This window comes from Girardinichthys multiradiatus, chromosome 7, assembly GCF_021462225.1.
Source record: "Girardinichthys multiradiatus isolate DD_20200921_A chromosome 7, DD_fGirMul_XY1, whole genome shotgun sequence".
NCBI classification, from domain to species: domain Eukaryota; kingdom Metazoa; phylum Chordata; class Actinopteri; order Cyprinodontiformes; family Goodeidae; genus Girardinichthys; species Girardinichthys multiradiatus.
This window is the reverse complement of record NC_061800.1, coordinates 48,121,901-48,148,394: the sequence shown is the minus strand read 5'-3', so window position 1 is coordinate 48,148,394 and position 26,494 is coordinate 48,121,901. Positions and strand designations below refer to the sequence as shown.

Below are 26,494 nucleotides of genomic sequence, written 5' to 3'. Positions count from 1 at the left end.
CCCCTCAGTTTAACTATATGGTTATAATGTTGCTCATTACAATTCTGCTAGATATTTTTAAAACGTATGAAAGTTTGGTTAAATATTTCAGATGGGGAAGTAAAAGAGCAAGAATAACATCAGATTAATTGTATGCCCCTGGAGAAAAGACGGTTTAGGACGTCCAGACCTGAAGTTTTACTGTTTGTCACTTGAACTGGCTAAATTCATTAAACAGTGGGACGAATCTGAGGATAGAGTACATTAATGGAAAATGGTTAGATGTCCTATCAGATGGTGGCAAATATGTGCAGGAGGACAGAAAAAATTTAAACAGTACAAGTTGTTGCATAGATAATATACTCCTACCAGATTGCGTAGAATGAAATTAATGACGAATAATTTGTGCTGGAAATGTAAAAAAAAGTGGGGACATAATTACACTGTTTATGGGAATGTTCTCTGGTTGCTTCTGGACCAAAGTCTTGGAGGTTTCGAGGGACTGGTCTGGTTTAGAAGTCCCTCGGGTCCCAAATGCCGAACATTTCAGAAGGATTTCTTTCACTGGTTACGGTTGGTCTTGAGACAGCATCCAGGATCGTCTTAAGACATCAGAAGATGTGTCTGAGTTAAATGACTGGATAAAATCAGTGGCGGACACAGCCTCTTATGAGGCCACGCTCAGCAACTTGAACGGGGGCAGTGATACTGATTAGGACAGTTTTTGGTGCTCACTAAAAGAGGAGGTCCGACCTACAAAGATCGTTTTTTATTCCCTTTATTTCTTTTCTTCACAGCTAAATATTGTGAATTTGAAACCTGTTGAAACTGCCAAGCCACATTTATTCTCTAGATGTCTTAGCTGCTTAAAAATCATTAATAACAGAAGTGTTTAGCTGCCTCAACATTTAGATAACAAAACTAATAAGGAAGATATGAAACATTGAATTTGCCAGTTTTGGACTAATATAGACTTTTTAGAGGATGTTTTAGTAATTATAAATTCTTGATTTTGTGTCTGATTTTAAGTAGCGAGCTTTTGTTGGAAATGTTTCCAAATGAACAATAAAAAGGTCATATGTAAAATGGTAATAGGAATATAAATAAATCCACATAATATTCACCAGCCAAGACAGAATGCATCACCTGAATACATTCGTTCGTTCGTTCGTCGTCTTCCGTTTATCCAGGACCGGGTCGCGGGGGCAGCAGACTCAGCAGAGACGCCCAGACGTCCCTCTCTCCAGACACCTCCTCCAGCTCCTCCAGGGGGAGCCCAAGGCGTTCCCAGGCCAGCCGAGAGACATAGTCCCTCCAGCGTGTCCTGGGCCGTCCCCTGGGCCTCCTCCCGGTGGGACGTGCCTGGAACACCTCCCGAGGAAGGCGTCCAGGAGGCATCCGGTATAGATGCCCGAGCCACCTCAACTGGCTCCTCTCAATGTGGAGGAGCAGCGGCTCTACTCCGAGCCCCTCCCGGATGGCCGAGCTCCTCACCCTATCTCTAAGGGAGTGCCCGGCCACCCTACGGAGGAAGCTCATTTCAGCCGCTTGTATCCGTGATCTCGTTCTTTCGGTCATGACCCAAAGTTCATGGCCATAGGTGAGGGTAGGAACGTAGACCGACCAGTAAATTGAGAGCTTTGCTTTTCGGCTCAGCTCTCTCTTCACCACAACGGACCGGCACAGCGCCCCCATTACTGTGGCAGCTGCACCGATCCGTCTGTCGATCTCCCGCTCCATTCTTCCCTCACTCGTGAACAAGACCCCGAGATACTTAAACTCCTCCACTTGAGGCAGGAACTCCCCTCCAACCTGAAGAGGACAAGCCACCATTTTCCGGTCGAGTACCATGGCCTCGGACTTGGAGGAGCTGATCCTCATCCCAGCCGCTTCACACTCGGCTGCGAACCGCCCCAGCGCATGCTGTAGGTCTTGGCTAGAGGGGGCCAGCAGGACCACGTCATCCGCAAAAAGAAGAGATGAAATCCACTGGTCCCCAAACCAGACCCCCTCCGGCCCTTGGCTGCGTCTAGAAATCCTGTCCATAAAAGTTATGAACAGGACCGGCGACAAAGGGCAGCCCTGCCGGAGTCCAACATGCACTGGGAACAGGTCCGACTTAGTGCCGGCAATGCGGACCAAACTCCTGCTCCGCTCGTACAGGGACCGGATGGCCCCTAATAAAGGGCCCCCGATTCCATACTCCTGGAGCACACCCCACAGGGCATCACGAGGGACACAGTCGAATGCCTTCTCCAGGTCCACAAAACACATGTGAACCGGTTGGGCAAACTCCCATGAACCCTCGAGTACCCTGTAGAGGGTATAGAGCTGGTCCAGTGTTCCACAGCTGGGACGAAAACCACACCGTTCCTCCTGCAGCCGAGGTTCGACTATCGGTCGGACTCTCCTCTCCAATACCCTGGCGTAGGCCTTACCAGGGAGGCTGAGGAGTGTGATCCCCCTGTAGTTGGAACACACCCTCCGGTCCCCCTTCTTATAAAGGGGGACCACCACCCCAGTCTGCCAGTCCAGAGGCACTGTCCCCGACCGCCACGCAATGTTGAAGAGGCGTGTCAACCATGACAGCCCTACAACATCCAGACACTTGAGGTACTCAGGGCGGATCTCATCCACCCCCGAAGCCTTGCCACCGCGGAGCTTTTTAACCACCTCGGTGACTTCAGCCTGGGTGATGAAAGAGTCCAACCCCGAGTCCCCAGCCTCTGTTTCCACCACGGAATGCGTGATGGCAGGATTGAGGAGATCCTCGAAGTACTCCTTCCACCGCCCGATAATGTCCTCAGTCGAGGTCAGCAGTCTCCCGCCCCCACTATAAACAGTGTTGGCAAAGCACTGCTTCCCCCTCCTGAGGCGCCGGACGGTTTGCCAGAATCGCTTCGAGGCCAACCGGTAGTCCTTCTCCATGGCCTCACCGAACTCTTCCCAGGCCCGAGTTTTTGCCTCTGCCACAGCCCGGGCCGCAGCACGCTTGGCCTCACGGTACCCGTCAGCCGCCTCAGGAGTCCCACAAGCCAACCACAGCCGATAGGACTCCTTCTTCAGCTTAACTGCATCCCTTACTGCCGGTGCCCACCACCGGGTTCTGGGATTGCTGCCACGACAGGCACCACAGACCTTACGGCCGCAGCTATGGGCAGCAGCATCGACAATAGATGCAGAGAACATGGTCCACTCAGACTCTATGTCTCCAACATCCCCCGGCATCTGGTCGAAGCTCTCCCGGAGGTGGGAGTTGAATACATCCCTGGCCGAGGGTTCCGCCAGGCGTTCCCAGCAGACCCTCACTATGCGCTTGGGCCTGCCGAGTCTGTCCGGCTTTCTCCTCCTCCAGCGGATCCAACTCACCACCAGGTGATGATCAGTGGACAGCTCAGCCCCTCTCTTCACCTGAGTATCCAAAACATGCGGCCGAAGGTCTGATGATACGACAACAAAGTCGATCATCGACCTCCTGCCTAGGGTGTCCTGGTGCCAAGTGCACTGATGGACACCCTTATGTTTGAACATGGTGTTCGTTATGGACAATCCGTGACTAGTACAGAAGTCCAATAACAAAACACCACTCGGATTCAGATCGGGGAGGCCATTCCTCCCGATCACGCCTCTCCAGGTGTCACTGTCGTTCCCCACGTGGGCGTTGAAGTCCCCCAGCAGAATAATGGAGTCCCCGGGAGGGGCACTATCCAGCACCCCCGACAGGGACGCCAAGAAGGCAGGGTACTCTACACTACCACTCGGCCCGTAGGCTGAAATGATAGTCAGAGACCTCTCCCCAACCCGAAGGCGCAGGGATACAACCCTCTCATCCACTGGGGTAAACCCCAACACGAGACGGCTGAGCTGGGGGGCAACAAGCAAACCCACACCAGCCCGCCGCCTCTCCCCGTGGGCCACTCCAGAGTAGAAGAGAGTCCAACCCCTCTCAAGGAGATAGGTTCCAGAGCCCACGCTGTGCGTGGAGGCGAGCCCGACTATTTCTAGTCGATATCTCTTGACCTCCCGCACAAGCTCAGGCTCCTTCCCCCCCAGCGAGGTGACATTCCACGTCCCTAGAGCCAGCCTAAGCATCCGGGGATCGGGCCGTTGAGGTCTCCACCTTCGTCCGCCACCCAATCCTCTTTGCACCGGTCCCTCACGGTTCCCCCTGCAGGTGGTGGGCCCACTGGGGGATGGCCTCGCGTCTCTCGTTCGGGCTTGGCCCGGCCGGGTCCCGCGAGGAGCAACCCGGCCACCAGGCGCTCTCCGACGAGTCCCGACCCCAGGCCTGGCTCCAGGGTGGGACCCCGGCTCCGCCGTACCGGGCGACGTCACGTGCCTCGATATTGTGTTTTTCGTGAGGGGTTCTTGAACCATTCTTTGTCTGACCCATCACCTAGAGCCTGTTTGTCATGGGAGACCCTACCAGGGGCATTTAGGCCCCAGACAACATAGCCTCTAGGATCATTTGAGCACTCAAACCCCTCCACCACCAAGACAGAATGCATCACCTGAATACACAGAAACGTTATCAGTTTGTGTGGAGGATATAACTTTAAAACCTTTCATACTTTCAATAAACCAAGTGAGTTGCTCACAATATAACCTTAGCTGCTAAGCTATAAGTCAACAAGTCTATACTGTATGTCTATGCTTTATATAGTCTATACTCTATTGCCAGTTAATTAGCTACGCCTTATTATTTTCATGTTAAAACAGATAGCTTAACACTTAGAACCTGGAAGCAGATGAGCTTCAGCAACAGAGGGAGCAGACAGAGAGCAGCTGTTCATAATCAGACCTTCTGCATCGGGTCAAACGGGAGGCTGTTCATAATCAGACCGTCTGCATCGGGTCAAACGGGAGGCTGTTCATAATAAGACCGTCTGCATCGGGTCAAACGGGAGGCTGTTCATAATCAGACCGTCTGCATCGGGTCAAATGGGAGGCTGTTCATAATCAGACCGTCTGCATCGGGTCAAACGGGAGGCTGTTCATAATCAGACCGTCTGCATCGGGTCAAATGGGAGGCTGTTCATAATCAGACCGTCTGCATCGGGTCAAACGGGAGGAAGACCCGCTGAATCCAAGGAACACAAATGTCCAATATCCAACCTTAAACCTTCTTTAAATCTAACCTAAAACTCAACTTTGTTGATAATTACAAATGAAAACGGATGAACAATTGAAAGTTTTCAATGGAATCATTTGTATAAATTTTCTAAAATATAAAAGTTTTTTTTATTCTTTAGTTTTCCAACTTTTAAAGAATTCTATCAGGATTTACAGTAATCTGTTATCGTCTGTAGGAAAATGTTTCTCATTACTTTCATAAGCATCACTATGAAACATTTAGTCACCCATACAGAAACCAGTTTATTCCCATTGAAAACTTTCTGCATTTTGTGTACAGTCGAACAGGACTTGTGCCATTCAAACTAAAATGAGGTCCTGTCCGCACTGACAATAAGCAGAAGTACTTGGAGGGTGCGACCTTGCTAGAAGTGAAAAGGAAGTAAAATCTAGTTCATGTTCACTTGAAATAAGCTTTGATGTGTGGCTGGTTTCTTGTTCTAATATTGTTACCTCTGGAAATGTTTATGCACTTAAGCCCAAATATCGAAAATAAGAGAATAAGTTAAATATCCAACTGAAGACAGAAAGGCATAGCTTTAATTTTTTCCCTTATTTCAGGTCATTTATGGCTGAAAATGTTGTTGATTGAGGAGTTCTCCAGAATGTTTGGTTAAGGATGCACCAACTGAAACACGAGTTCATATATTTTGTTCTTGAAAAGAAATTCACCTTTGCAGAACAAGCCTGTGAGGCTCATACCACTGTTTCCTGTGTTATCTGAATGTTTGTGTCGAAGTAAACATGTCAGAGAGGAAGCAGATACTCCTGAGCAGAACTCTGGGGTGTTTGTGGTTTACTGTTGCTATTATGTGTCTCTCTCTAGATCCATGCAACACATAAGAAGGACAAAAACAGAGACTTTTACTTAACCTCCGTCTTGTTTAAAATTATCTCTTTTGCTTTTGCCAAAAGTTGCATCTGTTACTTAAACAGCACAGCAGTAAGAGTAACACCTCAGAACCAAGAAGGGAAGTAAACTTGTCATTTGGAGATACTGGATGCACAAAATCAGACTCAACTTGAGCGCATCACTGGCGATGCTAGTGATGTTCCTGTACTGAAAGTGTGGGTGTGCGTATGACCCTTTGATTTTCCGCTAACGGTGGTGATGATAACTTAGTCACTCCTGTGGGTGAGGGTGAAATTTCCCTCTCCCCACATTTCTCTGGGCTTTTCTGAATGGGCAGATGCACAAACCAACACCACACTTGGACCTGGAAATGTCAAGCAGAAGCATTGTTGTAGTGTTGAGATTATCTCTAAGGGAAAGTTTGTGGCTGCTAAATATGTGCATACCTAATTTGCAAAAAAGGAAAGTTTTATTTTAACATTCAGTCTCTTAAATGTATATGCAGATAATTTTAAGAAACACAATTAGATTTTGGTAACTAAAGAATCTAAAGTTCAAGACACTAGAAACCTTGTAAGAGCTAAAGACTTTTGATTAAATACGTCTGTTTATAAGAGGAAGTTAGGCAGTAACTGGCTCTGGGTCAGAACCTTTTCTTTCGCAGTACTTAAACTTTCCTGTCAGTCATTAACTTTTTCATCTTACAGGTGAAGTTTAACAGAGTCAGGACAACATTAGACTGATATGGGAAGAAAACACAGAAATTATTCTACTGTTGTTTGGTTTTTAACCCAAAAAGACAGAATGGGCCTCTATGTCATGAATATTAATAGTCTTTGGATATCACCTGCATATCTACACAAATGGCAAATGGTAAATGGCCTGTATCCCAAAGCGCTTCACAGTTCATTCAGTCATCCACCCATCCACACACTGACAGTGGTGAGCTATATTGTAGCCACAGCTAACTGATGGGAGGCTGACATACACAGGCGCCACCGAGCCCTCTGACCACCATCAGTGGACAATATAACATAGCGGGGGCTCGAACCAGCAACCCGAACCCCTGCCACGGTCGCCCCGGCACACACCACAAAAGACACAAAGATTTTAAAATTGTATTATTACATTTTGACCACTATGCTACCTGCCTGCTGGGTCTCACTGAGTATAAATGACGTTGAGACCGGACCAACTGCTCCCAAATAGCTGTTTTTCTTCAGCCTTTAGGAACCAGTGAAGCCCAGACCTTAAAGGGCTGTGCCTATTCTTATTGAATCTGGGGTTACTATGTTAACAACGTCCTATTTCGTAAAGGCTTCGTCTTTTAAGGCTATTGAAATGTGAAACTTAAAGCTAGTGTGTTAAAGGTGAAGCAGAGTAGTCTTTGCCTCACTGGGTCGATCCGGACCACAAACATAAAGCATCTGCTCGCAAAACAACTTCAAACCCGGCCTTCGGGATGCGTAAATACGCACTCAGAGGCGCCCGGCGCACATGAACAGGGAGGATAAATAATCTCGTCAGGGCGGAGGCTGAGATGACAAAACTGGTGCTATAAATATTGTCGACACAGCTTAACAAACTAACAGTCTAGAAAAGCAGGAGCAGAACATAGCAGCGGGAAAAACATCAGCAGCTGGGTCATTCATAATGACGCAGCGCAACAACAAGCGGCCAGAACAGAGCGCATCTGTTCCCTACGTGGGGAAACGCGCAGTGCTATATGGGGTTCCATTAGTGCCAAAAATATGTTTACGTGTCTATGCACGTGTGTGACTCCCTCCAAGTGGATAAACGGACACAAGGCATTCTTGATATTTACTGGCATTTAATCAGACACTTTGTCATCAACGATGCCGTGAGAAAAAAATATCAACATTCTGTACCTCATTGGCCGCACCAACCCGAAGGGGTCAACCAAACACCTCACAGAGTACGTCTTCTTTACACCTTCACTGCACGAAACTTCGCCGCATGCTTCCTCAAGTCTATCTGTCTTATCCAAAAAAGAAACATGCTGCCCTCTACTGAGGATGGCGTGCAACCAAAAAATCAATCTAAACCCAACAACAACTTAAACATTGGTTCCACCCTGAAACATTCATGCAACCCTTAAATATGCATTTTACAACAATATTACACTCAGATATTAATAAACCTGAATCACGTTACTTTAACTTATTTATTTTAAAACTATGAAAATGACCAAAAATGCATAACTGCCACTGATGGCAGCCACAACATGTCTATGTGTCTATGTAAGCTGTATATGTTAGGTGCTTATGTTAAGTGTATATGTTAGATGTACATGTTGGGTGCTTATGTTAATCCCAACCCCCCCGCCAATAAACCCAACAGAGATCTTCAACATGGAGGTGACACCATATCTACCATATCTGTACTTCTGCAAACCCACAATGGAATAAATTAAAAACAGTTGGGGAAAGTCACTATAGGCTTCATTTGTAAGAATATGTTCCTTAAAAAATAAAATAAATCCACAACCAAAACTGCTCATCTCACAAATTACAAACATTTTGCAACCATTACTGACAATTATGAAATTTACTTTTTTTTCTATTTGCACAGACACATAAACATATACATAGACACATATACATATACATATTTTTGGCATTAATGGAACCCCATACAGTTGCTGCTAAGCTACAGGCACAACACCCCAAAGCGTTTGTGGTAATATCTGGTGATTTTAACCATGTTTCACTCTCTGCTACATTTCCAACGTTTCAACAGTTTGTCAGCTGCTCTACCAGAACCGTGAGATGTTTCCTCAATAACAAACCTTGGATCACCAGTGACCTGAAGGACCTGCTTAACAAGAAAAAATAGCCTTCAGAGAGGGAGACAGAGAATTATTGAGGAGTTTACAGAAGCAACTTAAAGTCAAGATAAGAGACAGCAAGGAGGTGTACAAGAAGAAGCTGGAGAGCAGCTACAGCAAAACAATATCAGAGATGTGTGGACAGGGATGAAGAAGATCACAGGCTTCAAGCAGAAGGATGATCAGACCAATGGAGGTCTGGACAGAGCCAATGAACTGAACACATTCTTCAATAGGTTCAGTTCAGAAACAAGCTTCACATCCTCCTCTCCTGCTCACAGCCAAGCAGACATTCCACCTTCATTTGACCCACAGGACCCACAGCTGTCCAGTAACACCTCACATTTTTTATTTTCCACCTCAGCCCTAGACCCTTCTGCTTTGCCTTCAACCATATCAGAAGATGCCGATGCTTCCTTTGCCTCCCCCTTCCACCTGTGTGTCTCAAGAAGTCAGACGAAGAGACAACTGGAAAGACTGAACCAGAATAAGTCTGCAGGTCCAGATCATGTCAGCCCTAGAGTCCTGAAGGCCTGTTCAGAGCAGCTCTTTGGGATTCTGCAGCACCTCTTCAACCTTAGCCTGGCCCAGAAGAAGGTTCCGGTGTTGTGGAAGACCTCCTGTCTTGTTCCGGTACCAAAGAAAACTCACCCATCAGTCCTCAATGACTATAGACCTGTTGCCCTGACATCTCACATCATGAAGGTCCTAGAGAGACTCCTGTTGGCCCACCTGAGTAAGCAAACAGTAAACCATCAGGACCCCCTTCAGTTTGCTTATCGCTGTGGAGTTGGAGTTGAAGATGCCATCATACACCTGCTTCAACAAACCCACTGTCATCTGGACAAAGCCAGCAGCACTGTGAGGATCATGTTCTTTGATTTCTCCAGTGCATTTAATACAATCCAACCTGATTTGCTTTGTCAGAAACTCCAGAAGACTCAGGTGGAGGCCTCAACAATCTCCTGGATCAAAGACTACCTGACAAACAGACCACAGTTTGTGAGACTGAAGGGTTGTGAGTCTAACCAGGTAGTCAGCAGCACAGGAGCACCACAGGGGACGGTACTCTCACCATTCCTCTTCACTCTGTACACCTCAGACTTCCAGTACAAGACAGACTCCTGTCATCTGCAGAAATACTCAGATGATTCTGCAGTCGTGGGGTGGATCAGAGATGGAGAAGAAGCTGCGTACAGGAAGGTGGTGGATCGCTTTGTGGCATGGTGTGGAAACAATCATCTCATTTTGAACGTGACTAAAACAAAGGAGATGATTGTAGATTTTAAGAGAAACAGGAATAAGTCAAAAACTATTTCTATCATGGGAGAAGAAGTGGAGGTGGTGGAGGAGTATAAATACCTCGGTGTTCACCTGGACAACAGACTAGAGTGGAGATGCAACTGTGAAGCCATCTACAAGAAGGGACAGAGCAGACTGTACTTCTTGAGGAAGCTTAGGTCCTTTGGTGTTTGCAGCAAGATGCTGCATATCTTCTATAAGTCTGTTGTGGTGAGTATGATCTCTTCTGCCATCATCTGCTGGAGAAGCAGCATCAGAACCAGGGACTTAAAAAGTTCATCAAGCTGATAAAGATGGTTCTGTTCTGGGGACTCCTCTGGAACCTCTGGAGATCATTGTACAAAAACGGATTCTTCATGAAATGGAGAACATGAGTGTCTTCAGTCAGAGGCTTCTTCAGATCTGCTGTAAGACGGACGCTACAGGAGATCCTTCCTGCCCACAGCCATTGGCATCTACAACGGCTCTGAAGAAACCTTGGATGATATGAGCTACAACATTTAATTTCCCTTTGGGATTAATAAAGTATTTTTGAATTGAATTGAATTGAATTAAATTACCATCTCAGGTCTCTGTAACCTCACGGCTCCACTTGGGTCCCTCTCATTTACACACATGTATTCTGTCTTGCTCCAGTTAATCTTCATTCCTTTGCTTTCCAGGGCAATCCTCCATCATTTTCCATTACCTGATCCCTGCTCTCCCCCACATCACAATGTCATCTGCAAACATCATAGTCCATGGAGGTTCCTGTCTAACCTCATCTGTCAACCTGTCCATCACCACAGCAAACAATGAGGGGGTCAGAGCCGATCCTTGACACAGACCCACTTCTACCTTGAAGTTCTCTGCGACACCTACAGCAGACCTCGCCACTGTCTTACAGCTCTCATACATGTCCTGCTCCACGCTAACATTCTTCTTTGCTACTTCAGACCTCCTTATACAATACCACAGCTCCTCTCTCGGCACCCTTATATGCGTCCTCTAGATCTACAAAAACACAACACTAAACTTTTCTGACTTTTCTACCAACATCCTCAAAGCAAATTTTGGACCTGTAGAACTTTTTCTTGGCAAGAAACCATACTGCTGCTCACAGATGCTCACTACTGACCTCAGTCTAGCTTCCACTGCACTTTCCTATAACAACTTTATTAGTTGCACACATTTCAATTGTTCTTGAAAATTGGTACCAGCACATTTCTCCTCCATTCCTCAGTCATCTTCTCGCTCTCTAGAATCCCATCGATTATATCGAACAGGCGAATATCAAACAGGCTAATCATAAGCTCTATTGGATGCTGTCTCTCCTAGACACCCATACCTCCACAGATATATCATCAGATCATCAGGACCAGCTGCCTTTTTGCTCTTCGTCCTTTTTAGTGCCTTTCCCTAAAAATAAATGCAGTATTTTGTCAGATTTATGCCATTTTTGGGCAGTTATCCAGTCCAAGGGAAGCTTTTGGACTGGTTAAACTTAACCGTGAATGGAATCATTATAATAAACAGAAGAAGTTCTTCTATGGAGAAACGTTTTCTAAGCCATCACAAAGTCTGTGATTTCTACTTTCCAAGAGAAGCATCCTCTCTGGAGCAATGGTTTTATCTGTGTCCCTGCTCCAACACATCAGATTTAAATGGGTAAATAACTTCCTCAGCTGCTTTGTGTACGTTCATACATTGTGTTCTAACTTGAAACTACTGTTTTTGTGTCTGAATGTGGCTCCAGCGGAAATACACGACCAATCCTACAGCCATGGCCAGAGTTATCTCCACGTGCCTCAGGGAGGAACGGCGGATCCTGTCCAGTACCTGCACACAGGAACAGGTTTGTCACATCTGCCTGGATGGGAAAGCCCCTCTGCTTCTTTATTTAGTTGCTGTTTGTGAACCAGGGAGGAAGACACTACTGTGTATTGTACTCTCCCATCATTTTCTCTTTATTCCCAATAAATGATGTCAGAAACCAATAATTTTCAGCACCCATTAAACGTTGCAATAACCACAAACTAGCTGTTAGATTTTTACCTCTTTGTGTATTTTGATGAGATTATGATTTCTAGGAGCTTACCCTTTATAATTACTGGAGTTGAGGTGAAAGTGTGAGAAATCCACCAGATCCTGTTGATGTTCCTCTTGTGATCCAGCAAACTGGTTTTATGTATCCCTGCATGGTTGCAGAGAGGTGTGAAAAGTTTTCTACTTTTACTCAACAAAACATTTTCTTGATGTATTTATACTAGTTTTATCAAGACTTACATGTTTTTGGCACCAAAAAATGAAGACATGCCAAATAATGAAGAGAGCAACATTTTTGAACAGGGTGCACTGGAGCAGTCGTTGCAGAACTCTGTAGCGTTTGAAAGACAGAAGAACATGGACAACAGAGTGGGGATCATCAGAAACAGTGTCCAGGTAACTAAAAGCATCTTTCATTTGAGATGCAGGTCAGGACTATTTCATATCTGAATAAACAATATGAAATGTTTATCCTTAGTTGATGGAGCAAGCTGTGAAGAACATTGAGGACATGCAAGACGATTTTGATTTCTGCTACAAGACATTACAATCACGAGGTGAGTGCTGCTCTGAGCTGCACCCACAGTGATTAAAATTACTTACTGTCTTATGATCCATACTCACAGTTGAATCCAGACTTCAGAATCTGGGCAGTACATAGAAAACCCTGTAAATCTATGTCATTCATGTTCTTTTCAGAATCGGCAGATAGGACCTCTGACATGATAAAACAGGGAATAACAAGACTACAGGAAATGCTCAACAGGCTTGACTTTAAAAGAAAGGTATACTAATGCAAAGCGTGGACACAAAATCACAGCACATTAAATATTTACAGATAAGGACTCATTGTTCTGCCTGAATAAAAACAGTTTGTGTCCTCCAATCTTCCATTGTTTTTAGGAGATATTGTCAAAAATGGATGTGGTAATCAAAGAAATTGATGACCTGATTACCTCTCAGCTCAGACCTGAGCTGCAGGACTGGAAACGCAGGCAGCAGATCGCTGCCATCGGTGGTCCGATGCTTACTGGGCTGGAGCAGCTACAAAGTTGGTAATGAGCTCCAAAAACAGCTGCTAGGACTATCTGCAGGCACAAGCTAAAATCATGGACAAGGATGCAAACATGTACATCAGGCAGCGGTTTTGCAAACAAAACCAAAACTTGTGAAATTTAAAAACATTCATTACCAGTAATACTGACAGCCTGTCACAAAGAAGTATTTGGTTCCCGTTTATATAGTGAAATAAACGAGAAATATCAGTGATATCATTGTCTAAAAGCTACAAACTCTAGAAGAAAGGACTCAATACTGTCCTTCCTCAACACTATATGTGTGCACTTTGTGTAATGTATGAATAGACTAAGATGTATTTTTTGGAGCTAGTTTTACACTACTTTCAGAGACATTATCTTGAATGTTTAATTTAAATATAAGCCATTTAAACAAACCCAACTACGTGAAATTCAGTGTGGTGTGACATTAAGTTCCCATCTATAAAATGACATTGAAAGTTCTGCTTCTGTGTTTGACATGTGAGTCCTGTCAGATTAATTAGAGGACCACCATAATAGGGGCGGGCATTTAACGTATCATTTATTGTGAAAACTTTCTTACCATGATAAGAAATTTGAATCATCGTTACTGCAATAATTTCCAATTAATGATGTTTGAAAAGTCTAAAAACCGGTTGTATTGTTGGGAATGATACTTTATAATTAGTTTGCACTATGAAGACCCAGGATCTGGATTTGATTTTGCAACCATGGTGCATCAGAGTCACATCTGCTCTCATTCTTGTCGGGTAAAATTGTTTTCTGGATGACTGTCTGAACCTTCTGCTCTCTCAGGTTCACTCTGACAGCACAGAGCCTCTTCCAGATCAAACGACAACTGGACAAACTGGGGGAACTGGTTGTGAAGGTTACATATGAGAGTGACCCAATACCGCTACAAAAACCTCAGATGGAGGAGCGGGTTAAATACCTCATCTACCATCTCATCAAGAGGTATTTCAGTGGCAAAACATGGTCTACCTTAACACACGATTTCAGAAGATGCTGTTTAAAGCAGCATAATGTAGAAATAAAAGTTCAAGTCTCTGTGTTTGCAAGTGGTCATATTTAGTAGCTATGTGATTTGATCATATTTCTTCCATCACACTTTAAACATGGTTCTTATTAGGGATGCACTGAAATTATTATTTGGGTTGATATAGATATCAGATTTTAATATTGCTGTTATGGCAGATAACCGACATTTACTGATATTATATTACTTATATATATTTCCCTACTCTTTAGACTCCATAAAAAACAACCACACCACTGACATTGCATCTCTGCTTCAGTTAAACTACCCACAATCCTGTGTTGCCTCACCATCACTGTCACATGACCAAACAGATACCACATGACCACACACTAAGATCGGCCAAAACCGGTGTTAATGTCGATATATCATGTATCCCTACCTTTTATGCCTCTGAGCAGTATTCAATCTGTGTGAAAAACATCGTTTGCTCTTGTTCCATAAAGAGATGAAAACTGCAACAAATCAAAGCAAAACATTTGAAAAGAAAATAGGAAAAATGTATTACATTGACTGTTATTTTACTAGAGACAGAATAAGCCCAATATTTTCCATATTTCTGTCTTCATTAAACTTCAGAAAGGTTGGATCAGGACCTGGTTCCACAGATAGGTTTAAAAAACACAATAAAATGACATGTATTTAAAGGAAGGGACTCCAATGATTCTAACCTTATTTTGGCACAAAGGAGGACAGAAGATTTTCAGTTTTCTGACAAATGTCTGAACTACTTAGAATCAATATTCTTCATTAAAAAGGGATTTGCATGATTTCCACTTAACAAAACACAATATAATCAAACCAATATTTAGGGAATCTGGAGGAATTTAAATGGAGCAAGCCATATGTTAAACGCTCTACAGTCAGAAGGCAACACATAAAGGACCATCATTCACCACCACCAGCCAATGGAACCAGAGCCGGGATTACTTTGGGAAACTTTCTTCCAGCTTTACTTAAGAAATTCCTTTCACAAACTTCACTGGAGGAAACAAGCCTTATGTTATCCCTGAGGTAGGACCTGTATTCCAGATGAACCAGATGATCATCAGCAACAGGCTGAGAACAGGCTGGATGTTCCTGCAGCCCCGTTCTGTGACAGGATGGGTTGTGTCATGGTATGGGCTTGCATCAGTCCTTCTGGCCAAGCTCATTTCCACTTCTGTGGTGGCAGCACTGATGCAGAAATGTCCAGCAGATATTTTAAAGCAAAATCTGGTGCTTTCCTGATCACATATTTTCTAGAGACATCCATTAATTTTTCACCAAGACAAAGGAAGACCACATCTCAAAGGCAAAGCTGAGGAAGAGGAGGGCACAGCTGCTGGACTGTCAGACCTGCAGTCCTGACCTGTCCCCTGCAGAAAATGTTAAAGAAGTTAGGAGCCAGAAATGGGGCGCAGACGACTCTGTACAGCTGGACAGCTTGAGGCGTACTGGGTGGAAGAACGGGACAAAATAACACCTCAATCTCTCCGCGGCTTGCTGTCGGTGAGGGGCTGAAAACATGACAATGCAGGGAATGATTCACTGAAATGGCTTTTTATTTTGATTTTTTGCAGACAGAAAAGCAAAGATTTATGGAGATTAAAAAATACATTTGAGATGCAGGGGAAATCATCTACAATAAAAGTAAAGATAAAATAATTTTAAATATTTCTTGTCCATCATCAACCATCTGGTTTGTTTTCAGCTCCTTTGTGGTGGAGAAGCAGCCGTGCATGCCCACACATCCACAGAAACCCCTCATCATCAAGACTGGAGTACAGTTTACCACAAAAGTCAGGTATCTGAATTCTTTCTCTTCCCTGCCATTCTCTAATTGTTTCATTATTCTGGTATGTTAATAAAATAGTGAACATTTTATTTCTTTTTATCCTGATTCCTTGCAGACTTTTGGTCAAACTTCCTGAAGTGGATTATCAGCTAAAAGTGAAAACAACATTTGATAAGTATGAATATGTCTGTTTTGTACACTATTTATCTTACATGTAACCTGAGGACTAATTTGTATGTTTTGTCTCTGCAGGGACCTCCCCCCTGGCAGAGTGTGAGTACAATAAGCATTAAACTACACGTGATTACAGATATTTATCTGTGTGATATGTATTGCATGTGATCAGTAATGCGTTTGTGTTCAGTTTAGTTATAATACATAAATGTGTTCTGTTACTTTAAATACCTTCTTTTATAATCTAGAATATTAATAGGGCCATTTACCAACATTTTAAAATCCAGGAGTTTGATCAGTTTGCTACTCCGCAGCATTTAAGTTTGTTAGCACAACGACAAGATGGAAAGACAGCAGCAAAACCTCAGAGCAGCAACTGTTGCCTCTCATCAATCTGGGAAGGGGTATGAGGTCATCTTCAAACTATCTGAAGTCCATCATTCTGCAGAAAGAAAGCAGATTCCCAAGAGGGAAACATCTCAGACAGCTGATGTCCCAGCAGATTCAGCCCAAGGTCAGAGTGTGAAGCTCAGAGAATTTACCAAAAACCCAAGAGCTCCATTACAGGCTGTACAGGCCTCAGTTAGCAGGTTAAACGTTATGACAGGACAATTAGAAAAAAGCCACTTTTATCTAGAAGGACTATGGCAGAACAGCTTGGGTTTGTGAAGGTGCACTTCAATGGAATACAAGACTTCTGAAACAATGTCCTTTGGACAAATGAGACCCAAGTAGAAATGTCAGGCACAGTGGTGGGGGGATGATGATTTGGGCTTGTTCTGGAGCAACAGGATCTGGAAACCTTGCAGTCACTAAGTGGACCATGTTTCAATTTCAATTCAATTCAATTCAGTTTTATTTATATAGTGCCAATTCTCAACACACGTCGTCTCAAGGTTCTTCACAACAGTCAGGTTCATACATTTCAATTAATCGTAACCATTGAACAGTTCAGTCAGATTCAGTTATTTATTCAAATTGGATAAAAAGTTTTTCTATCTAAGAAAACCCAGCAGATTGCATCCAGTCAGTGACTTGCAGCATTCACTCCTCCTGGATGAGCATGTAGAGACAGTGGACAGTCACTGGTGTTGACTTTGCAGCAATCCCTCATACTGAGCATGCATGTAGCAACAGTGGAGAGGAAAAACTCCCTTTTAACAGGAAGAAACCTCCAGCAGAACCAGAACCAGGCCCAGTGTGAGCGGCCATCTGCCACGACCGACTGGAGGTTTGAGAGAACAGAGCAGAGACACAAAGAGAACAAAGAAGCACTGATCCAGGAGTACTTTCTATGGGAAGGAAAAGTAAATGTTAATGGATGTAGCTCCTTTAGTGGCTTCATCTAGAAAGAAAGAACAGATAAACTCTGAGCCAGTTTTCAAGGTTAGAGTCTGAAAGAGAGAACATAGAGATAGTTACAGTAGAAGCTCAGTCAGTAGCCATGTCTAGGAGAGAGAAAGGGTTAAACACTAAAAGACAGGGCCATGTGGATCATCTGTAGAAGGTGAGCATTAAGTTGTTGCCAGCAGAAGCTCGGACGATGCCCCTCTTCAGAAAGGTGTCACAGGTAGACACAGAGTCAGGCCAGGTGTAGCTTCTAGGAAGAGAAAAGAGAGAACATAAAGTTAAAAGCTGAAATAACAGCAAATAATGCAAAATTGGAGAGTAGTGTGAGAATCTAGCAGAGAGAGTGAAAGTGGTCATTATGTCCTCCAGCAGCCTAAGCCTATAGCAGCATAACTACACAGATAACTCAGGATAAACTAAGCCACTCTAACTAAAAGCTTTATCAAAAAGGAAAGTTTTAATCCTAGCCTTAAAAGTAGACAGGGTGTCTGCCTCACGGACTAAAACTGGGAGCTGGTTCCACAGGAGAGGAGCCTGATAACTAAAGGATCTGCCTCCTATTCTACTTCTAGAGACTCTAGGAACCACCAGTAAACCTGCAGTCTGAGAACAAAGTGCTCTGTTAGGAACATGTGGACCAATCAGATCTCTGATGTATGATGGAGCATGTTCTCTCTGTAAGTCTATCTGTCCAAAATCTGAAGCTTGGTCCAAACCAGGTCATCAACAGAACTGTGATTACAAACACCAAAACTAATCTACAACAGAAAGGCTAAAAAAGATAAGGGATGAAGCTGCTGCACTGGCCTAGTCAAAGTGCAGACCTCAACCTGACTGAAATGCTGTGGAGGGAGCTACAGAGAGTTGTGAAGAAACTAACATCTGTCTACTTTATGGAACTGAAGCAAACTGGGAAAGAAGAATAAGCCAAGATTAATGCACAATGACGTGACAGACTGATAAAGTCAGACAGAAAGGTTCTGCTGAGAGTTGCTGGTACTGGGGAGGTTCTACAAGCTGCTGGGTCCCAGGAGTGTAAATGTTTTGTTTTTTTTTACACATGATTTCTGTGTTTTGATTGAGTTATTATTCCAATAAATAACTAACGATAATGCTCAGAATAAATTTAGCTCATCAATTTTTCTCCTCAGAAGTCGACAGTTTTTCATCCTCACCAACAACACTAAAGTGATGGACATCGAAGATTATTCCAACGGCTGCCTCTCTGTTGAGTTTAGACACTTGGTAGGAAAAAAAACATTCACTCCAGAACAATAGAAGTTGGAAATGTCACATTTAGTTATGTTTAAAATGTTCAACCAGCTTCTCCAAGTTGACAGAGTTTCTGTTTTACAGCAGCTGAAAGAGAAGAAATACACCAATGGCACCAAGGGGAATGAGGTAATGGAAGTACCTCAGCATTATTGTCAGTACCTGACTCTGTGTTAGTATCACTGTGGTGATGGTGTGCACACTAAATCTTGTTGAATTAGGTGAGCTCAGATTCTGATGGGGGTTTTTGTTTTTTTATCAGGGTCTGCTCTCTGTGACAGAAGAACTTCACTCGCTCAGCTTTGAGGCCTGCTTCACGGTGCAGGGCCTCACCATCGATCTGGAGGTCAGCAGCTGGGAAACCAATTTTCATGTTGTTGGAGTGTCTGTTTTTGTTGCTCACTGAGTTTATAATTTCCTGTTCCCAGACCTGTTCCCTGCCATTGGTGGTGATCTCCAACGTGAGCCAGCTGCCAGGCGGCTGGGCCTCGGTCATGTGGTATAACCTCCTGACTGATGAGCCGAGGGTGAGCTGCCACACTCAGGAAGCTGAAAATGCTCCATGCCATCATGTGAAGGTTTATTATAAAACTAGAAGCAGTTAATCACTCATGCCTCAAATGACTGGTTATGTAGATTTTATTTCATGTTTTATGAGCGTCCGATCCAATCAAGTTTATTAAATAAAGTTATGTTATAATTACTAATTTATAGAAACTGCCTGTTGTTGAATAGGATGCATTGTAATTTGAAGTTTTTGAAGTTTTTGGAAAGCATAAAGCACAATATTACCAATAATATTAAACTTTTAAAATTTTTTCTTAAAATTACATCAATTTTGAAACTCATTCTGTTTATTTTAATGTTAGCAGACTAGAAAATGGCAAACGTTTGTTTCCAAGAGGTGTTCCCTCAGCCTAATATCGATGTTTTATTTTGCACCCTTTGGTAACCTCCATCCCTTTTGTCTTTGTTTACCCACAGAACTTGGGATTTTTCGGTAGCCCACCCCGGGCCAACTGGAGCCAGCTCTCGGAGGTCCTCAGCTGGCAGTTCTCCACCTTCGCTGGTCGAGGCCTCAACAAAGAGCAGCTCGATATGCTGGGAGAAAAGCTGCTGGGTACGTCTGTGCCATTTAATGACAAGAAAAAATATAAAGGTTTCTGATGAGGCAACAAAGTGGAGGACTGCTCTTGTGATTCAGAACAGCTTCTGAGTCCTGTTCAATATCTTTTACTTCATTCTATGCAGATGATACTCTGTTTTGCTTATCCATGAAGCCTGATGGATCCAGCTTTATGAAAACATGAAATCATGAAAGGCTGTGAATGTCGTTCTTAATGCAAACACAGCAAAGATCATTTTCTGATGACCTTGCTGTGTTAAAACAAGCTGCTATAATTTAATTGATGCTGGAAGCCACGTCTTTGCTCTATCACTACTGTAAGGGAATTTGGATTCGTTATGTCTTTGAACTCCCAAATAAAGCAAGTTTAAGAGTCTTAGCAAACTTTTGCAGGACACCTGCTGCCACTGGTTTGGTTTTTTTGTTTAGTATGTTAGTGAGGACATTTCTGTCATTTTCATGTGTTTCTATAGGCCAGCATGCCTCATGTGGTGACTATCAAGTGTCCTGGTCCAAGTTTGCTAAGGTAAGTGACCTCCTAAAGTACCATGGTGACTTCATTGTTGCAGAGTCAGTGGAAAAGCAACTGTTGTGACCTGTGTTGTAATTTCCATTCTGTCAGGCACCATCATCATATCTGTATCTGTTTCCATGTGTGTTTTCCTCATAAAGGAGAATATTCCTGGAAAGCCGTTCAGTTTCTGGATGTGGCTGGACTCTATCCTGGAACTTATCAAGAAGCACCTGCTACCAGTCTGGAATGAGAAGTAGGCCAGAAAGTCTCTAAGTTTCTCTTTCTTTAACCCATCAGTCTCCATCAGCTTTATGGCCCCTAAGGGTCGCCTGTGTCTGCTTTAAATTATTTTTGAAGACTGATCTATTTCCCTGCCGTTTAACACAACATCAGATGTTTGTTCTCTTGTGTGAGTTCTTGTTTTGTCTAATGTTGTTTTATGTCTGTTTTTACTTTATTTACTCTTTGTACTTATTCTCTGAGAGTAAAGCATTTGGCCAACCGTCGGTTGTTTTAAATGTGCTTTAGAATTAAATTGGACTGGATGAGTGGGCCCAGAAATAAATGGAACATTTTATCTTTGGTTTGTTAAAGTATTCATGCATCTAGAAGCTTTTTACATTTCGTCACATTAAAGCCAAACATTTCAGTAGAGTTCACTGAGATTTTATGTGATCGACCAACACAAAGTGCTGCATAATTTGTGTGTAACTGTAGGAAGAAATGTTGAAAAGTGTGGTGCACTGAGTTAATTCCTTCCTCGGGGGGCGGCTCCTGTTTCTGCAGGAGATTTTTTCTAAACAGCTCCAGTTCAGTCAGGTTGGATGGAAAACATCTGGAAACATCAGTTTTCAAGTCCTGATACAGGTTCTCAGAGGGATTTAGGTCCAGACTTTGACTAGGCCATTCTTACATTTGATCTATACCATTCCATTGTATCTCTGGCTGTATGTTGAGGGTGGTTGTCCTGCTGGAAGGTGAACCTCCATCCTAGTCTCCAGTCTTCTCCAGGCTGGAGAAGACTGGAGAAGACAACATGTTTTGCTACAGGATTGTCCTGGATTTAGCTCCATTCTTCTGACCAGCTTCTTGATCTCTGCTGAAGAAAAGCATTCCCTTGGCATGAAGTAAACCATCATACAGGATAGTGAGCTCAGGCTGTTTTCTACCACACATAGTGTCATAGGCACACATGTTTTTGCCTGTGGTCTCCTCTGATCAGATCACCACAGCTAGTAAGTTGTTCTGTGGACAAATTCTCCCACCTAAGCTGTGGATCTCTGCGGCTCTCCCAGAGTTCCCATGGACCTCTTGGCTTATTAATGCTCTGCTTGCCCAGCCTGTCAGTTTAGGTGGACCTCCATGTCTTGGTAGGTCTGCAGGTGGTCCATCCTGTCTCCATGTCCAGATGGTGGATTGATGAGAGCTCTGGGAGATGTTAAAGCTTGGGATGTTGTTGTAGAACCTAACCCTGCTTTAACCTTCCCCAGAACATTCTCTCTGACCTGTCTGCTGTGGTCCTTGGTCTTCATGATACAACGTGTTCTCTAATGTTCTCTAAAGAACCTCTGAGATCAGAAACAGAGCAGCTGCATTTTGACGCAGATTAAGTGACACACAGTTCAGATCAGGTGAGCTCTGGAGGCCTTGAGTTGCATTGGTTTTTATTTGGGGATATCAGAGTAAAATGGGACCAAAAACAATGAATGCATGAAACAATTTTTATATTTTCATTTGTAAAAAATGTTAAAGACCATTTTATGGCTTTACAATTACTTTGTGTTGGTCTGTGACATAAAATCCAATAAAACACGTCAGGTTTGTGGCTGAAAGAGACACAATGTGAAAAACTTCAAGGGGTGTGAATACTTTAGCCAAGCCCTGTATGTCTGATGGCCTGCTCTATGACATTTAGGTATAAAACAAGCTTGTTTCAGAAAAAGAGAACTTCTGTGCTCTGTGTCCAGCCAGAGTTTACTGTCTCCCAAGTGACCATTAAACTCCATATCCAGATAGACATTTGGATCAGCCAATCATATTTTGGTTTGTAACTCATCCTATTGCTACATGCTTTAGCTTTAGAAGATGCTGGTCAGAGACTTTCTGCAACACTAATAATGACACTAACACTGTCATACAAGCCAAAGGGTTTATGAAGCTAGAGAAGGCTCAACCTTTAATACATTATTTACTAATTAATGAAATTAGTAAGGCAAAGTACACCTTTACCTGATTTCATGTCATTAACATCAACTTTTTAGAGGTACGTTTATCTTCTGAGTTGAGGAACTGCAGCTTCCTACAATATGCAGGAGATTATTTCTGCTTTGTTTTATTGTTCAGGTGTTAACAAAGAAATAACACTAAACAAAGCGAGTTGCAACTTCACAGCTTCACAAGTCAAACAATAGTTTTACTGTAAAAACGTCAGCGATGTCCTGAGCGGCAGAAGGGGAACCGGCCCAATGAAGGTGATTGTTCTTGTGTGTGACTGCCATCCTCTGTGCAGCTACATCATGGGCTTTGTGAGTAAAGAGATGGAGCGCGCTCTGCTGAAGGACCGGGAGCCGGGTACCTTCCTGTTACGCTTCAGTGAGAGTCACCTGGGAGGAATCACCTTCACCTGGGTGGAGCACAGTGACAATGGTGAGCTCTGAGGCTCAATACAAAACAGAGTTCACTAAATAACTGGTTTTCACTGCTTAACTATGAAAAATACACAAAAGTGTTGTGCAAAGTCTTTTTTATTACTGATATTCTTAAATTTTAAGTATCCAACAATTTTCTTTTATTGGCCTTAGTTAACTGTCCTCCAGCTTTTTAGGGTGGTTGTTTTTGGACCTTGGTTGCTTTTCAGTCCAGTCAATGTAAATTCATTTTTGTTTGATAATTTGCTTATTTTGCTCTGTGAATTTTTCTATGAGGTATTCTGTCAGGTATCAGGACTGAGTGATAAAGCTGCCAATGTCCAATGAAAAGCCTGAGAAACAGACAACATCTCAGTGATTTACGGTCTAAAAATGCTTTTTATTTCAGCGGTTTCCTGTGACATGGTCCAGCTTATCATTGTCTGGCAGACCGTTTTCTTGTTCTTGTGTCTTAGTAACGGTTACTTTCCACAACAGGAGATGTAAAGTTCAACTCTGTGGAGCCATACACTAAAAATCGCCTGAGTGCTCTGCCATTTGCTGACATCATACGAGACTACAAGGTGATTTCAAATGGGGGCGTTCCCGAAAACCCGCTCAAATTCCTGTATCCCGACATCCCCAAAGACGAGGCCTTCGGACGACTCTACAACAGTCAGCCTAGCAAAGGCAAGACAGTAAAGTTTGTGTTCATAAAGTTTTGTCTTGATTGGGATTATGTAGAGTACATTTGAGTAATTAGTGTTTTACCAGCGGTAGACAGTGGTCTGAGCGGTTTCAGTTTGGAGAATCAGGCTTCCTACAAGTCAAGCAAACTGATGCTCAGAACAGGGCTTCATCTGTCTGTCCGTCCGTCCCAAGACGCTTTGAAGTGTATCATTGTCACTGCTTTACTGTCCCTGTAAGTATATTTGTCAATCAAAGTGGGACTTAGACGCTTTATCATTGCCAGAGTGGCTGAGCTAGTCACAGCTCGGTGTTTTAAGGTTAACCAGTATTCATTTTTATAGTTTTGGTCTGACAAGACATGCATGATTTAGCAGACATTTTTAAATCAACCAAATTGTGTGATAGTTGAGGTTTTAAAGCACCTAAATACCAACAATCAACTGGTATGTCATCTAAGCTCAACGCAAATTTAAACAATTTATGTCTGAATTTCAGGATTAAACTTTTTTGTTTAATTTGGGGGAAAAATACAAACATTTTTATTGGAACAAATGTGACTTTTGGCTAAATAAAAAGGGCCATTTATTCTACACAATAAAAAGGCGGAACATCCGTCAAAGTCGGTTGTTAAACATTTAATGGTATTGACTAATATTTAATGTTTCGGTGTTTTTGCATCACAGAATTTTCCAGGTTTAATGTAAACTAGGAGAATTAAATGATTCCAGAAATTCCGCTTGCATAAACCATGCATGAACCTGGTGTCATTTAAAGGTTCTTTGATTGTTTTTAAGAGAATATTATCCTAGGACGCTTACAGACTAGTTGGAGGTAAATCCCTGCTTGGCTAATTTGCCTCCATTATTTTCCAAACTAGGAAACTGTGTTCTACTTTAGGCAGAACTTTTCAGAAGTACTTCACACAACCCTTTTTAAAAACTTAACAACTAGGGATTCACCGATATGAAAATTTGGGCTGATATCAATATCTAATATTAATATAGCTGATAATTGATATTTACTGATATCATATATATTTCCCAACCATTTCAACACAGTGAAAAATCGACCACACTGCTGACAGTGCTTCTCGGCTTCAGGTAAACTACCCACAATCCTGCGCTGCAACACCATCACTGTCACATGACCAAACAGATACCACATAACCAAGCTTCTCCCCCTCCAGAAACACAAACAGCAACAAGATGGAAATTAACATCAGTTATTAATATCGGTTCAGTTTTACTTATGGGACCGATACCGATATGTTAAGAAACGACTAACATCAGCCGATACCGATGCAGGAATATCGTGCATCCCTATAAACAAGCTTTTAATGTTTTCATTTGAGCCTGAATCTTGGCACTAATCTATGTCCTCTGTGTGTTGAATCCTCAGTGCATCCCTACATCCCATCAACCCTGATCCCCATCTCAGAACTGCGGTGAGTTCTCCACAGAAACAGGAAGTTGCCTGTGAGGATCCCCATCACAGCACCTTGATTTTCTCTTCAGATGTAATGAAGTGAAAGGGTGAAGGACCCTTGAACAGAGTCACTCAACTGAGAACATATTCTGCTTCTCTGCAGCACATCCACAAAAATCATGAGAATGTTTTTGACTTTTTGAGCTAACTAATTAAACACTGACAGAAAAAGAGACATTGTAGTTCACATTAGCTGCAGGCTGCAGAAATTCCTAAAGCTTTTTCTGATTGCTGAAGAGCATGCAGACACACAATGCTTTCACATAATTTTTCAATATATCTCAATAAATGAAGTAATCTTGGTAACAGATGGTGGAGAAACCTTGTTTTTTCTATTCAGTCTGTAAAATTTAGAGTTAAATCGCTCTCTCTGTCTTGTACCTGTTGTTCCAGGTCTGAAGCCAGCTCCACGCCTCGCTCCTGTCCGTCTCCAGAGCCCCCGATGACTCCCGGGGAGTTTGATATGCTCAGTGAGCACCTGTGCTTTGACGTCGACACCGTAAGTTTCCCTGCCTCACAGAATCCACCCGACTAACCAAGATTTTATCCAAAGTAGGGGGACCGGGGGGGGGGCGCCCAATGGGGGCCCAATGGGGGCCACCCCGCTGGCCCCCATTGGGCATATATGTCATGATCCATGGGTGTTAGGTTTTAATCCTATTTGTGTTTGTACGAAACCCCTGAGGTGATCTGGTCCTGCTCATTCAGTGTTCCCAGGACCAGAACTAAACAAAGGGAGTCAGCATTTAGTTTCCACACAGCTGTGGAACAAACCGCCTGAAAACCTGAGATGTGCAGAAACTGTTGGCTCCTTTAAATCAGGACTAGAAACATTGCTGGTTTCTGCAAATTTCAAGTAAAGATGAATTATTAGTTTCTTTTATCAGCTCTTATATATTGTTTAAAATGAGCATTTTACTGTTTCTTCAGTTGACTTGAGACGTTTTATTATATATTTTCTTGTAATATTCTTTGAATAAGTTTGCCTTGTTTTCTTTCTGTTTACAGATGAGCTCTCCATACTCAGAGTGAAGTGAGATGAACACTTAAAACCAGGATGTTTCCACACGTACTGTCTCTTCATATATATTAATTTTTAATGTTTTTTCAATTTAAAAGAAAATAAAAACTGTTTAATTGATTTATTTAAAGTTGTTGCTGTTTGAGCTCCAAGCTCTTCTTCAGATTACTGAATTTCTCTGTAAAAAGTCGTTTTTTATTAAATAAATTCACTCATTTCTGGAA

General features: G+C 43.0%; 1 protein-coding gene across 4 annotated transcripts in view; it reads left to right on the top strand.

The window, feature by feature from the left end:
* The window catches only part of LOC124871847 (signal transducer and activator of transcription 4-like), a 32,254-nt gene extending 5,760 nt beyond the window's left edge, over positions 1-26,494 (top strand). The window contains exons 3-23 of one of the 4 annotated variants that reach the window (XM_047371455.1): positions 11,851-11,949; positions 12,444-12,536; positions 12,619-12,697; positions 12,840-12,925; positions 13,044-13,195; positions 13,994-14,152; positions 15,928-16,020; positions 16,127-16,186; positions 16,264-16,284; positions 18,690-18,780; positions 18,895-18,936; positions 19,070-19,153; positions 19,236-19,334; positions 19,792-19,927; positions 20,407-20,459; positions 20,606-20,700; positions 22,957-23,093; positions 23,573-23,764; positions 25,163-25,208; positions 25,643-25,748; positions 26,258-26,494. In XM_047371455.1, the coding sequence (XP_047227411.1) occupies positions 11,851-11,949; positions 12,444-12,536; positions 12,619-12,697; positions 12,840-12,925; positions 13,044-13,195; positions 13,994-14,152; positions 15,928-16,020; positions 16,127-16,186; positions 16,264-16,284; positions 18,690-18,780; positions 18,895-18,936; positions 19,070-19,153; positions 19,236-19,334; positions 19,792-19,927; positions 20,407-20,459; positions 20,606-20,700; positions 22,957-23,093; positions 23,573-23,764; positions 25,163-25,208; positions 25,643-25,748; positions 26,258-26,281 (1,947 nt within the window). In that variant the 3' untranslated portion in view covers positions 26,282-26,494. Of the gene's footprint in view, positions 1-11,850; positions 11,950-12,443; positions 12,537-12,618; positions 12,698-12,839; positions 12,926-13,043; positions 13,196-13,993; positions 14,153-15,927; positions 16,021-16,126; positions 16,187-16,263; positions 16,285-18,686; positions 18,781-18,891; positions 18,937-19,069; positions 19,154-19,235; positions 19,335-19,791; positions 19,928-20,406; positions 20,460-20,605; positions 20,701-22,956; positions 23,094-23,572; positions 23,765-25,162; positions 25,209-25,642; positions 25,749-26,257 lie in introns of all 4 variants that reach the window. The other 3 variants (XM_047371453.1, XM_047371454.1, XM_047371452.1) reach the window with 3 other exon arrangements.